At 43.8% G+C, this 13,238-nt stretch overlaps 1 protein-coding gene across 1 annotated transcript in view; it reads right to left on the bottom strand.

Annotated features, from left to right (window-relative positions):
• HECTD3 (HECT domain E3 ubiquitin protein ligase 3) overlaps positions 1–13,238 on the bottom strand; it is a 249,983-nt gene that overhangs the window by 143,972 nt on the left and 92,773 nt on the right. Inside the window, exon 8 of the mRNA XM_069232820.1 lies at positions 9,689–9,854. Within this exon, the coding sequence (XP_069088921.1) occupies positions 9,689–9,854 (166 nt within the window). The remainder of the gene's footprint in view (positions 1–9,688; positions 9,855–13,238) is intronic.

Genomic DNA, 13,238 nt, shown 5'->3' with positions numbered 1-13,238 from the left:
CAATGAGTGAATATCTGGTTGGTTGTGTCTTAATTCAATTCCCACTAGTGGCATGCAGATGTCAATCTGCTTATGGTGTCTGCTATCTCGTTTTGGTTTCCTGGGACATGTTCTGCTCCAAGCTGCACTCCATTTAGGATGGACCATTTCCAGATGTCTTGTGATTCCTGAGAGAGTGGAAGTGATCTTGTACCTCCTTGTTTGTTTATGTAGTGCATTGTCGTGGTATTGTCCGTTCATATGACAACCGCACAGTTTTTGATGCACTGCCTTGAGCTCTAGCAGATTGTGTGGTGTCTGCCACTTGCCACTGACTTGCAAGTCTTCAAGGTACGCCCCCCCAACCGTCCAGGGAGGCATCTGTGGTAATGATCAACAGAGGTTGAGCGAGGTGTGTTTGCTGTGTCAACCAAGGTAGAGCTTGTATTATAGTTGGAGTGACCTTGATGTTGTCCTCGAATGAGCCTGTCACTTGTTCCCACTTGGGATCCAATTCTTTCCTAAGGGGTCACATTAAAAGTCAACAGTACGGAACCAGAGGGCTGTACGCAGGCATCATTCCAAAGAGGGACTTGTAGAGGCGTACTGAAAGATATTCTTTTTTCTGAACCACTTTTGCCATCTAAATATGGGAATACTTGAGGTTTTTGTTTTCATAGAAAAGCTGCTACAGGGCCAGGCATTTTGTGAACATTCTTGGGGCTGATTTCAGACTGAAAGGAAGAACTCTGAAATGGAAGCGACTCCCGGATACTGTGACTCTCACGAATCTCCTGTGAGAAGGATGGAGGGGGATGTGAAAATATGCATCCTACATGTCTAGAATTGCCATATAATTTCCCTTCTTTAGTTTATAGGAGAATATCTTGCAATGTTACCATACGGCACAATTGTTTCTTTAGAGGTCCCTGAGAACCAGAACAGGCCTACATTTCTTCTTTTTCTTGAGGACAAGAAAGAAACGTGAGCAGAACCCTTTCAATTGCTGCATTAGAGCAACTCTTTCTATTGCTCCTTTTTGCAACATGGTGTTGATCTCCAATTTGATTAGATGAAGATGTTTGGGATTAGAGGTGACTGGTGGGTTTAATGACAGGCCTGAATTAACTGCAGTGTATGCCCAAATTGAACAGGGTTGAAGACCCATCATTCCAATGTTATCTCTTTTGATGAAGTGGGATATCCTAACTCCTATTGCCAATGGTGGGGAAAGAAGAGTAGCCGGAGCCTGTAGCAGGTCATTGGCGATGACCAGGTTCCTTTCCCTGGCGTGCTGACTGCCCTCTAGGCATAGGTTTGTCATAGGTCACTTGAGGTGGTGGTCTCTGGCAGTATTGGGATTGAAACTGTTGAGAAGTAAAGGTGTAGGAGGGATATATGTATTGTTGAAAGCCTCCTCTATATAAAGGAATCCCTCGTCTTCTGGCCCCACAAAAGGGCAACTTTTTGAACTGTAGAGTTCCCAACAATTTAGCCGTATCAGTGCCTGTTTTATTGACTGAAGTGCTGCATCTATGTGTTTACCAAAAAGGGCCTCTCCATCAAAGGGAAGATCCCAAATTTTATTTTGCAATTCAGGCCTAAAGGAAGTAGGTTTAAGCCGGCCTTGTCTCCTGTGCATAGAAGATTCTGCTAGTTGTTTAAAGGTGGTGGACATATCTATAGCGCGGCCTATGTTTCCACCTTAGCTTCTTCTGGGAGTCTATGCATGGGGAGTTGTCAGCCCAAACTGCCGATCATGTCTGCCCAAGACAGCCAGAGAATTTGTTGCTCGAACTATTAATGACGACTTCAAGGAAAAACACTTCCCAATGTTATCCAACGACCTGCCTCCTTTTGTCGGAGGTGCAGGGATCGGGGTGGATGGGTTCTTGGATTTTCTTTGGGCTGCCTGCGTGATTACAGAATCGGGTTTTAGGTCAGTCTGTTTGGTAGGCATGGGGAGTGCAAACCTCTTAGCAGCCCTTTCCAGCAGGTTGTGAAAACCCCAAATGTAAACAGGTGGTGAGTCCTCTGGGGTAGAATGATCAGGATAGAGGCAATAGATGCAGTCCTTAAGTGGGTCCTCTCAATGAAGCCTCTTTTTTCCACAGGTGCTGCAGGCCCTAAGACTTTCCTCCTTTTCTGACATGGTGGGAAACAAACATTTGTCAGCACAGAAAAATGTTCTGAGAGGAGAAACTCTGTGAGAGTTCCAATAATACTTTTCTAGTCGAAATAGCAGATAAAAATATCCAAACAGGAAAAAACTGAATAGAGCGCAGTGGAGGCTCCCTAGCACGACATGCGGTAGACAATCTGAGGAACTGGAGCTCCTCTGAGGAGTGTTCTAGAGGGTAGTGCAGCCTGATTGGCTGATAGACAGGGTTGTCTCTTTTTTAAATAGACTAGAATAGGTTGCACAATAGAAGGGCCCAACGCCTTAATATCCCATCTTGATGAGGGGGAATGCTTCAAGCATATGAATCTATGAAAGTTCCAATACTGGAGTTATCAATGTTCAACATCAAAATCATTAGATGCTCAACAGACATAATATTGGGCATAGGTGATATACTCTCTTGCCTGCTAAGAACCCAGAGAGGAAGGTTGATTACACTGCTTTTGTATGTAGCTAAGCAAGTGATTCTAGTTCAGTCAAAACAGATGAGATTCCAAACCATAGGAGATGGCTAAATCTAACATGGGAGGTGATAGGTCTGGAAAAGATACCTATGACACTTTAACCAAAAGGTGCACAACTGAGATACGCTGAAAACTCTGACTGTTATTCTTGGTGAAAGAGTTCAAAGAAATAACATGTCACAAATATCTTAGAGATTTATGCATAGTTTTCAGATGAACAGAGTCCATAAGCTCAAGGAGCAGTAGATATCAGATGAAAGGTAGATACAGTAGACAGGCCAAAATTAATAACATTCGCTTCTAGGTTTCTCAATCAGTATATGGTGCTGCTTTTGTGGCAGGGATCGGTATGTGGGTGTTGAAAATGGAGGGGGGTAGGAAGCTGGCTTTTTATATAGGGGACAAAATGAGGTACACTGTGCAAAAAGTCCAGGCAAACCCCAAAGGTAACACAGAAGCACAAATTACATATCAAAAGCTCTATTTTGTAGTAGTGTGGGTGTGCAGTTAGGCATACCAGAGGGTAGTGCTTAGCATGTAAGGCACACATACATGCAGTAAGTGAGACACACACGCAGTAAAGAAATCCAACACCAATTTATAAAAATAACACATACTTGTATGCAAATTTAGATACCAAGACCACCGGAATCAAGTGAGTACTTTTCAAGTTATGAATTTTTAGAGTTTGCAAAAGTTGACAGTGCATTTTCAGATGTTGCGATGTTATCCTATGCAAGAAGAACAAGCACTGCATACAGGTAAGTACAGCAATGTACGAGACCAATCTCCTGGACTGAAGAATGGGGTGAGGTCCAGGGCCACACCAACAGGTCACTTAAAGCAGCACTGGGGCAGTCCGGTGCAGTTCAATGTCGGGTGATGGGGATCGTTCCGGTCACAAAGCTGCTGCGAAGTGAATTGACAGTCCAGTCCAGGCAATCCACCATGGGGGTTCAAGTCTTGCGATACTCAGGGATACCAGTGATCCTGTTCTCCTCCCTCCGGCTTCTTGTCCACTCCTTCTGTGTACAGTAAAGATCTGAGGTCCTGGTATCAGGGGCCATCTAAATGCTTAATTTATGGGGCGTTAAGGGGAGTGAAGGGTAGTAGCCAACTGGCTCCTTACCCTTGGGGTCACTACACCCTCTAGATGACCACTTTCTCTGGGGAGTGGACATCACCCTGTCCCAGAATTCCTAATTCCACCAAACACAAGATCACAGAATTCCTAATGGTGTGCTCAATTTAGGCTGGTCACCCTAGGGGAGTGTCCCGATTGCAAATGCAACACGCTTCCTGCATAGCTCATTTCCCCTCCTGTCCAAGTGCCAAATGGGCCCTAGGGTAGGGGGGGTCAGCATCTCCCTTTTGAGGGAAACCAGGTCTGCATGCCAAAGGTGGTGGGCATCTTTGAAGCTCCCCTGCCTTGGCATACTGATTCGCAGGACAACCTGTTGAGAGGGGTGTGCAACCCCTGCCACAGCAGGCTTTTGACCTCCAGAGATCAAAGGCCCTCACCACTGGGGGTCAGAAACTTCTCTGCTTATGGCTGGCTGGCTAGAACTAGTTAGTTAGCCCACCAGCAGTTGGAAGGTTTTCAGGAGCACCTCTAATGTGCACTCTGGGTGCATGTATTAATAAATCCATCGCTGGAATCAGTGAGGGTTTATGAATACGAGATGTACCAAACATCCCTATTTTCACTGAAGCCATCATGTAGCTGGGGAACTCGTATTGACCAGTGTCCAGCGCGTATTTTTTTCTAAATGGCTTCCCTGTTCGCTTACTATGTCCAAGAATCGACAAAGCCATAGAAGGGTCATACATGTTCATGCATATATGCCCTCACCTGTAGTATAATGCACTCTGTCTTAGTGCTGCAAGGCCTGCTGTTGGGGTGACGTATACATATGACAGGCAGTATGAGTGTGCCATGTCGTGTTTTTACTTTATGGAGCACCTTGTCCTGCAGCAAGCAGTGGCAGCCTGTACGTTTGGTGCTGGGTCCCTTAGAGTGGCACAAGTTGGGCTGCAGCTCTTAGGGACCCTCTTTAGTAACTATGCCCTAGGTAGCAGAGGCACCGTTTACCACGGACTTACAGAGGTGCTAAAGGGCCTGGCCACTTGGGGATCAAGTAACCAGGTGTCTTGTTTTTGGGGAAGGAATACTGGCACTGGGGACCTGGTTACCAGGAACCCAGTGCACTTCAGTCAAAGTTGCATCACAAACCACACAATAAGTAGGGGGGCTTCTCCAGCCAGAACCCTGCTTCCTACAAGGAGTATTTGCATTACATTGTTTTAGTTTGGCCAGCAAGAGATTAAAGGCAAGTGTATGCATAAAAACAATAACAAGGATTGTTCCATAAATTACAAGGTGAACCACTATTGTCAAACTTAAAAAAAAATATTTAGAAAACCCAGCTTTTTTCTATGTGATTCTTCTCCAACACATCAGTAGCTTATTGATCTTATTATTTTGGGGGTTTTCCAGCACTAAGGCACCTTCTAATTTTCCTTCACATTTTATAATTATTAAAAAAATTAAAAAATACTCAGTGGATTTCCAAAGAAATGTAAGAGTTTTGAAAAAGAGAGGAATTAAACACACAGAAGCATTCTTTACCCCAAAGAATATACATAAATACAGCATTCAAAGAATGTAAACAACGTGAAGAGTACAAGGTAAAATTGGAACAAAGAGTTGTCTGAAATGTTTAATGGTTTCAAGACTTAGCCCCCATTATGAACTTGGCGAGATGCCCCGCCGTCACTGTGCCAACGGTCAATGAAAGACAAGCCAGTGGGGTCGGCCGGCATCCCACCAAATAATGACGCATGAAGCCTCACTGCCATTGATGGCGGTGAGGGCCGCCATGCGCCAAGATGATGGTCAGTGGCGGGGGCTGATGCTGCTCCACCCTAACCGCCACGTCAGACCATACACCGCCACGCCTATAATGAAGCAGTTATAGGCATGGCGGTGTATGAACAGGCGGCGTTGGCGGCGGAGCAGCATACAGGGAGCCCGATCCCTCCCGGAGCAGTGCGACAGAAGAGGTAAGTGCTGTCAAAGAGGGAAGGAGGGGTGCGAGTGCATGGGGGTGTGCATGAGTGTATGTGTGGGGGGATGTGTGTCAGAGTGCATGTATGGTGTGTGCATGTAGGCAAATGGGTGCATGTGGATGTGGGGAGTTGGGGTTTGGGGAACCTGAATGTAGGGGAGGGGTGGGGGATGATGAGAGTCGAGTTGGGGTACCTACATGGGATTTTGGGAGTGGAGGGTTGGGGGGGTCAGTATTTGGGATTCAGGGGGTGGGGGTGGATCTAGGGGCTTCAGGGTGGGTGGGTGTGGTGGCAAGGGGGGGTTAGCGTGTCACATAAAGGTGACAGGAATGGTTATTCCTGTCACCCGTATGCTTTCCGCCAGGGATTACCTGGCAGGGTATCTCGCCAGGAAATCCCTGGTGGAAATGGGATCAAAATCCCACCGCCGGGTCGAATGTGCCCAGTCGGCCCGGCAGTGGAATCTTGCCTGGCGGTGGGTGGTAGTGAACTGGCTGCTTTGCAGGAAGTTCATTATTGTGTTCAGAATATGGAGGTCTGGACCGCCATGCCGTTGGCGGTAATGACCACCACCGCCGGCGTGGTAGTCCAGACCGCCATGTTCATAATGACCACCTAACTCTTCTTTGGGAATAGGAAAGGTTCTATTTAAAAGCAAAGCCAAAACATCTATTGCTAAAGGATGAGTATGATGTGATATGGATGTGTGTGAGAACTGGGATTTTGAGGGAGAGGATGGGGAAGAAAGAAGTGATTGATGTGCAAGAGGAAAAGGAGGTATCGTTTTTTCAAGATAATGAAAGCACCCGGGGTAAATATTGATTTTTTGGTTTTGATTGAATAGGGTATCTATTTCTGCAAAATGAAGTTTCAACTTTACATCCTTGTAAGATTTGTAAAGTTATTTAGGAATGCCATAAAAGCAGGGTATATTAGGATTTTGAATCTCAACCAGGTTTTCATTTACAAAACAAATATCTAAAATATGTGCAGTTCTCTTTGCCTGCCATTTAAGAGAGGTATTTTTAGAGACAGCATGTATAGGTTTACTTTTGTGTCACTTACTGCGAGAGGATATTTGACTACACAACGGTTTGAGGTTTTAAACAATTTGATTATGTTGCTGTCTAAGAAATTGTCTTTTATGTAGTTTGTGCTTGTGCTGTGTTTTTTCCGGGTTAGGATGAAGTGAGATGACTTATTTCTTCTCCTCTCTTCTACTTGAGCATTCTCAGAATGTTAAGAGTTCTACATTCTATTAACATGTACAATAGCTCTGTGAAATACTGATATGACAGCTGAAGAAGGGCGCTGTCTAAACTGTCTGTGGGCGAGGTGCTACAGATGAAAGTTTTACCTATCTTCATCCAGCAACTTGTGTTGACTCCTTCCTTCATATCCTTATTAGTATTTTTTTTAAATAACTTTATACCTGTTAACTCTTCGCACAAATGTAAACCGAATCACGTCATTTTTGTTTTTGTTTTGTCAGTCACCTACAAAGCACATATTAAATAAACACTGAAGCTGTCTCAAAGTGCTGCCTTTCATATTAATGCAAACAAAATAAAGGAAAACCCAAAAAAGAAGTAGGAAATGTGTTGGGTCCACCACATTATATAGTAAGATAAATGCTAGCTAATGAATGCGTGTTTGAACAGGTGCTTTCCAAGCTCTTGCCTCCATTGGAGTCCAAAGTACTCTAGAGGACTGTGCTTTGGTGAGAATAGGACATGCCTTGCTTTGAACATGCAGTTTCTTTTTAATTTTGTTTAGCATGACTTATGAACTGAGAGAAGTGCTGCTTTGAGAATCATTCTATGTTTTAATTTTATCCCTCTTTAAAATCGAACCATGAGAACTTCAAAATGGCCAGTGGTGCAAAATGGTGCAAAAAGGTAATGCTCTACTTGGGCACAAAGGTTCAAGAATCTGTCTATATGACCATTTGATAAAAAAGTGTGATGGAACCTTGTGTAGGAATTCATTGTTCATTCAAAGTTTTGTTTTTGAATTGGTTTGACAATCAAACCGTTATATTGCAGTATTTCTTTTTTCTTAATAGTCTAAAAACTACTAATACTATTACTAGTACTAAAAAACCTACACTAAGCCACAAACAGATTTCAAAACAGCACTGGACAAGACTTCCTCCCAGGTCTGGTGTAAATTAGCCCAGTACTTTTTGCTATGTACTTGGGAAAACATTCTAATGGAGCTTATAATAGGAAATAGAGCTTTTAGGATCAACCCACAACTTCGCCTTTATGACCTATCTGGCTAAAATTTGGCAAAACATTTCAGGGGTGGATGGAGGTGTTTCTGTACACCTTTGTACAGCTCCACTGAATGGAGCCAAAGTTATTAGCTCTTCCAATTGAAAGTACACATCATCCATAACTAGAGTTGTTATTGTCAACTTATCAACATTTGTGTATTTATGCACAAACATAAACAAACTCGCTTGCTCCACTGCCTAAGTAAGGTGACCCTCAACAAGGCCCTCACAAGAGGTATTAAAAACAGACAACGGCAACTGACATTAACACTACATAGAGGTTAAATGCCACCAGCAAAGATGCAGACTACAGACACACCGTTGCCTGTGGAGATGTGAAATTGATTTCCATGTGCTCTAACTGTAATCAGCCTCTAAGCATTCAATTGTAGCTCTCTGGAGGAATCCAATAGAGATCTATATCATCTTGGTATTCTTTTATAGAGCACACACCATTTGTACATGTTATTTTACCGGATATTTATGCAGTGAAGCATAAGTTAAAACCTCAACATGTTGGATTTTGCACAGATTCACATATAGGACTGTTGATCCCCTTATGGTCTCATTGGCATGGGGGTAGAATCTTAGCCTGTGTGGGGTTGATATATTGCACCTTTCTTTATTGTGGTTTCAATTCATTCAATATCCTTATGCTGGTGGGTTGTGTTACATAATTCACACAGGAACGCTATGGGGGCATCGGTCACTTTTTGATCTATTAAAATATGGAGAACAAGCTGACTGCCAGTTCTAAACGTCAAAATATTCCAGAGAGATCTGGCTTCTGAGAGAATAGGGGAAACTCAATGTTTGAGAGGTCCTCGCCATGATGTTGCTAGCTAGGCCACATCCTTTTCTGATCACCGAGTGGCATGGCCAAGACTCTCTAGACCTGACATTAAACTACTGATAAATCTTTGCTGGCAAGGCCCCATTTGTCTTAAGTCACACAAGGGCTGTGGAAGAACAGCACATTTGAAGACTTCCTATTACCCTACAGAAAGGCAAAGAAGAAAGTCAAGTAGCTAGTCTAAATTGCTAGGGGAACAGATGCATACATAAACACACACATCCACATATATATAAAATATTTTATATACATATATAAATAAATATTAAAATTATATATATCCAGTTGCCTTATGTGCAGGCCTCTAGTAAATTAAATCTATATTTATATCCAATCACTCGACAAATAACTATGAGAAATATTACACTTGACTCTAGGGGGTACAGGGAAGTGACAGATAGTGGTGGATCAATGTGTTTTAGGGAGAACACATGACTATGGGACTTCAGGAAACAAAAAATACTAAAGATAAAAGTAGGAGCTAGCTAATATGGAACATTAGTAACAATCATTGGATAATAGCTAGACTACAAACATATGGGAGTTCAGGAATCATTTAGCAATAGAGATAACAGATGCAGACACAAAAGGGTAGGAAACACAATTAGAAATTATGTGATAAAAAAAAAAAGGCAAAAATCAGGCGGAACAGGAAAAAGAAATGGAAATAAAAGGTTAGTATCAGGAAAGTGTATGGAGGCTCAAGAACACAACTATAGAAATCAAGCAGTAAGAGGGAAAGAGAGTGCAAGCACAGAAAACTGTGACTAAAGAGGAGGGACTCAGGCTACGTCCTGCACAGAACTGGATCACTCAAAAGCTGAGAGTGTTCAGAGTACATCGCGGCAGCAGGCAGGACATACCTCTGTAGGACAATGGCTCGCCGATACAGGATTTCAGGATCTGTGCCCTCTAGTCGAGGGTAGCGCACCAGGTCCACTGGCTGAAACATGTCGGCACTGAGCCCCAAGTCTTGCTCTTGGGAAGACTTGATTTTGATACCCCTTATCCGGACGTCAATGCCTCCATCTGCAAGGGGGAAAAAGAGAGGAAGCAGGTGAGAGTCTGACGTGCACCTTAGTTACCAACTTAAGTGAGAATCTACAAGCCTCATTTCCTCAGTTAACATCTACCCTGATGCTCTACATAGTGAATAGAAGATCATAGCAGACTCCTTGTATTGGGTCACTTCAGATATGACAAAGACTAGTTAAGTTTGCCAAAGAATTTGGAAGTTTTCTAAACTCTCGGGCCTATGCACAAAGGCATTTAAGAGTACATAAAGTAGTATTCCTGCAGTACTGTTTTACATACTTTTACATGGCTTTCTGAATTGGCCACAAACCATCTAAAATGGCAGCTAAATGGAAATATTCAGGGACTATTTGTATACATGAAGTACAAACAGAAAGGACTGTGCCATCTCTGCACGTTTACTAATAGGAAGTTGGATGTTTCAGGGCTGATTAAGTAAGGCATAAGAGTGCATATAAGAGTACTCCTGAAGTACTACTTGCCATACACAAATGCTTTTGTGAATTGGCCCCTTTACCTTGCCTCACCAACTAGTTTCAACAACTCTCACAAAACGTACTTCAAGACATTCATTAAATACTGTGAAGAAAAGTTACTTACCTCCTATAACAATCTTTCTAGTGGATATTCTACCCATCTGCTGATTGCTCACCTTTAAATATTCCAGGTGCAGACTGGATCCTGGAACTTTTGTACTAACCCTCCGGCACCGGTAGGTGGCGCTGGATCTATCTTGATGATGAAAGTGAGTCACAGTGACATCACTGGAGCCTTAAAAAAGCGATCTGTGCATCACCATGTCAGTTCTCATCTGTTTTGTCAACTGCATATTTTGAAACAGGGATGAGAACAATCTCAGTTCCCTACTGATGTAGCACAAGAACTAACTTTGAAGATCATTATATTTATGAGACAAAAAATATATGCCAAGGTAAATAGTTATAAGTATAGATATATAAACAATTATTTGTATGAATATGACCTTCTGGTTATCGGAGACGAGGGAGGGCCCGTGAGCAATATGCAGGTAGATCGTGTATCCACTAGAAAGATCATTACCAAAGGTAAGTAACTTTTCCTTCTGATGTATACTTCTACCTGCAGATTCCTTGCTTTTGAATAGATTCCCATGCAATACTAGTTAGGCGGCGGGTTTGAAAGGACGGTAAAACAAGGAGATCTTGCAGCACTGTACAGGCAAAATGTCCATCTCTCCTCACCTCAGAATTCAAGTAGTCGTGTTTGGCAAAGGTGTGGAGGGAAGCTGATCTCACTGATTTATATCAACCACTGGCACTCCATCTGCCAGGGCTGCTGTCACAGACTGTGCTCTGGTAAAGTGGGAAGGGACACCTCTGGGTGGCTCCTTCATCACCAAAACATAGCCAGATGTGGCTTGAGGTAACAGCAACCGAAAACACAGTTTTGATGGTTAAGAACCATCACTGTCAACTATGTGAGTGCTAAAATGGAACCCCATCAAACATGTTAAACCTAAGTCCTGCTGAGAAACAACAAAAGGGAGGGTGGAAATAAATGTGTTAGTTCCCTTCAAAAAGTAAATGCCTCCAGTGATTCGAATAAGGATGGTTGATCGGGCAGGCATAAAAAGGCTAACAAGTCCACTATGTGCAGGATAATGGCAAAGCTTGCCTTCAGAGGGTAAATACTGTTTTATTAGAATACCAGGAAACAAATCTGTTCCATCTGCCAAAATAGACTTATTTAGTTAATGGTCGACGAACTGAGCACCACAGCACATACGGAGAGGTGCAGAACGTCGGTGTACCACACTCTTGTCAGCCACTTTGGTGTGATGAGAATGCTTAGGCATGGTCTTGCTAAATCTTCCTCAGAACTTGATAAATCAAGGGAATTGGAGGAAATATAAAGTAAAGCCGAAACTTCCAATTCAATTAAAACATGTACCCCATTGCACCCTGGAACAGATGCTAGATGGAACAGAAAAACGGTCAGTGGGTATTCCTATTAGGGCTAAAGAGTTACAACCTGAGGCGTGCCTCTCACAGGCAAAGAGATTCTGGACCTCCTTTTGGTGGAGACGCCACATTTTATCCACGAGATACCATCAGCTGAAGCATCTCTTAGGTGGCCTGCAACCAAACAGACCCTGTTGGCATGCCCATGACCAGAGCTTCTGTGCTTCTCAGAAAAGCTTGAGATCCCACTCTTACCTCCTTGTTGATGTACCACATTGTGGTTCAATTGTCAATTAAGATCTGGACCGAATGACCAAAATGGGATGGGAGAAAAGTTTTGAGCGCAAGCTGAATAACCTATAGCTCTAGCAGACTGGTGTGTAATTTCTACTCCCTTGGAGATCAGAGGACTATGATCTCCAGATCCCCCAGAAATGCATCCCACCCAAAGGTAGACACATCTGTACACATAATGGCCACTGCGCAGGGGGCCAAAATGACACAGTTGCAAGAGGTTGTCTTCTGTCTCTCACAAGGCCAAATCCGCTGCATGGTCCCTGGAGATCATAATGGATTCTGCTAGATCACGCTGATATTGGAATCATTGCTTTTGGAGGCACCACTGGAGAGCTCTCATGTTTCAGCATGCATGAGTGACCAAGAGAATTGAGAAGGCCAACAGACTAAGGGGGTTGCAGAACCATCAGGACCGGAATCCAAGCTCCCAGGTGAAATATCGGACTCATGTTCTGAATGTCCTCAATCCTCTGTGGAGGAGGGAATGCTGGTAGTAAGGTGGTATACAGGACTGCCCCAATAAGCAGAATGTGCTACAAGGGCTAAAAATGAGAACTGTGTACAATGACTGAAAATATCAAGGCAACCAGAGATATAGGCCCTCATTACGACCCTGGCGATCGGCAGTAATTTGGGGAAAGGTACTGCCAACAGGCTGGCGGTACGTGTTCCCAAATTATGACATTGGTGGTTTGGCTCAAGCCAAACCGCCAATGTACCACTCCGTCTGCCAGGGTGGGCTGGGCTGGAGACTTTGGACTTGGATTATGACCCCGCCTACCGCCATGGTATTCGTGGCAAGCGAACCACCACGAAAACCATGGCGGTAGGCACTATCAGTGCCAGGGAATTTCTTCCCTGGCAATGATAGGGCTCTACCCTGCCCTCCCTCCCCAGAGTCCTCCCTCACCCTTCCCCTGCCCCTGCACATTTACACACACACACGCATACCCACACACCGCAACACACACCAACATACATTGTCGCACACACGCGTTCACAACACACAACATACACGCACACTGACATTGTCATTCACGCACTCATTCAACGCAACTCACCCCCCCCTTCACACACACACAACACCCCTCATTCCCCTCTCCTGTCGGAGAACCCAACTTACCTCCTCTGGCAGGAGACG

Source organism: Pleurodeles waltl, chromosome 4_2, assembly GCF_031143425.1.
Source record: "Pleurodeles waltl isolate 20211129_DDA chromosome 4_2, aPleWal1.hap1.20221129, whole genome shotgun sequence".
NCBI classification, from domain to species: domain Eukaryota; kingdom Metazoa; phylum Chordata; class Amphibia; order Caudata; family Salamandridae; genus Pleurodeles; species Pleurodeles waltl.
Note: the sequence above shows the minus strand (reverse complement) of the source record. Positions and strands in the feature narration are given on the sequence as shown.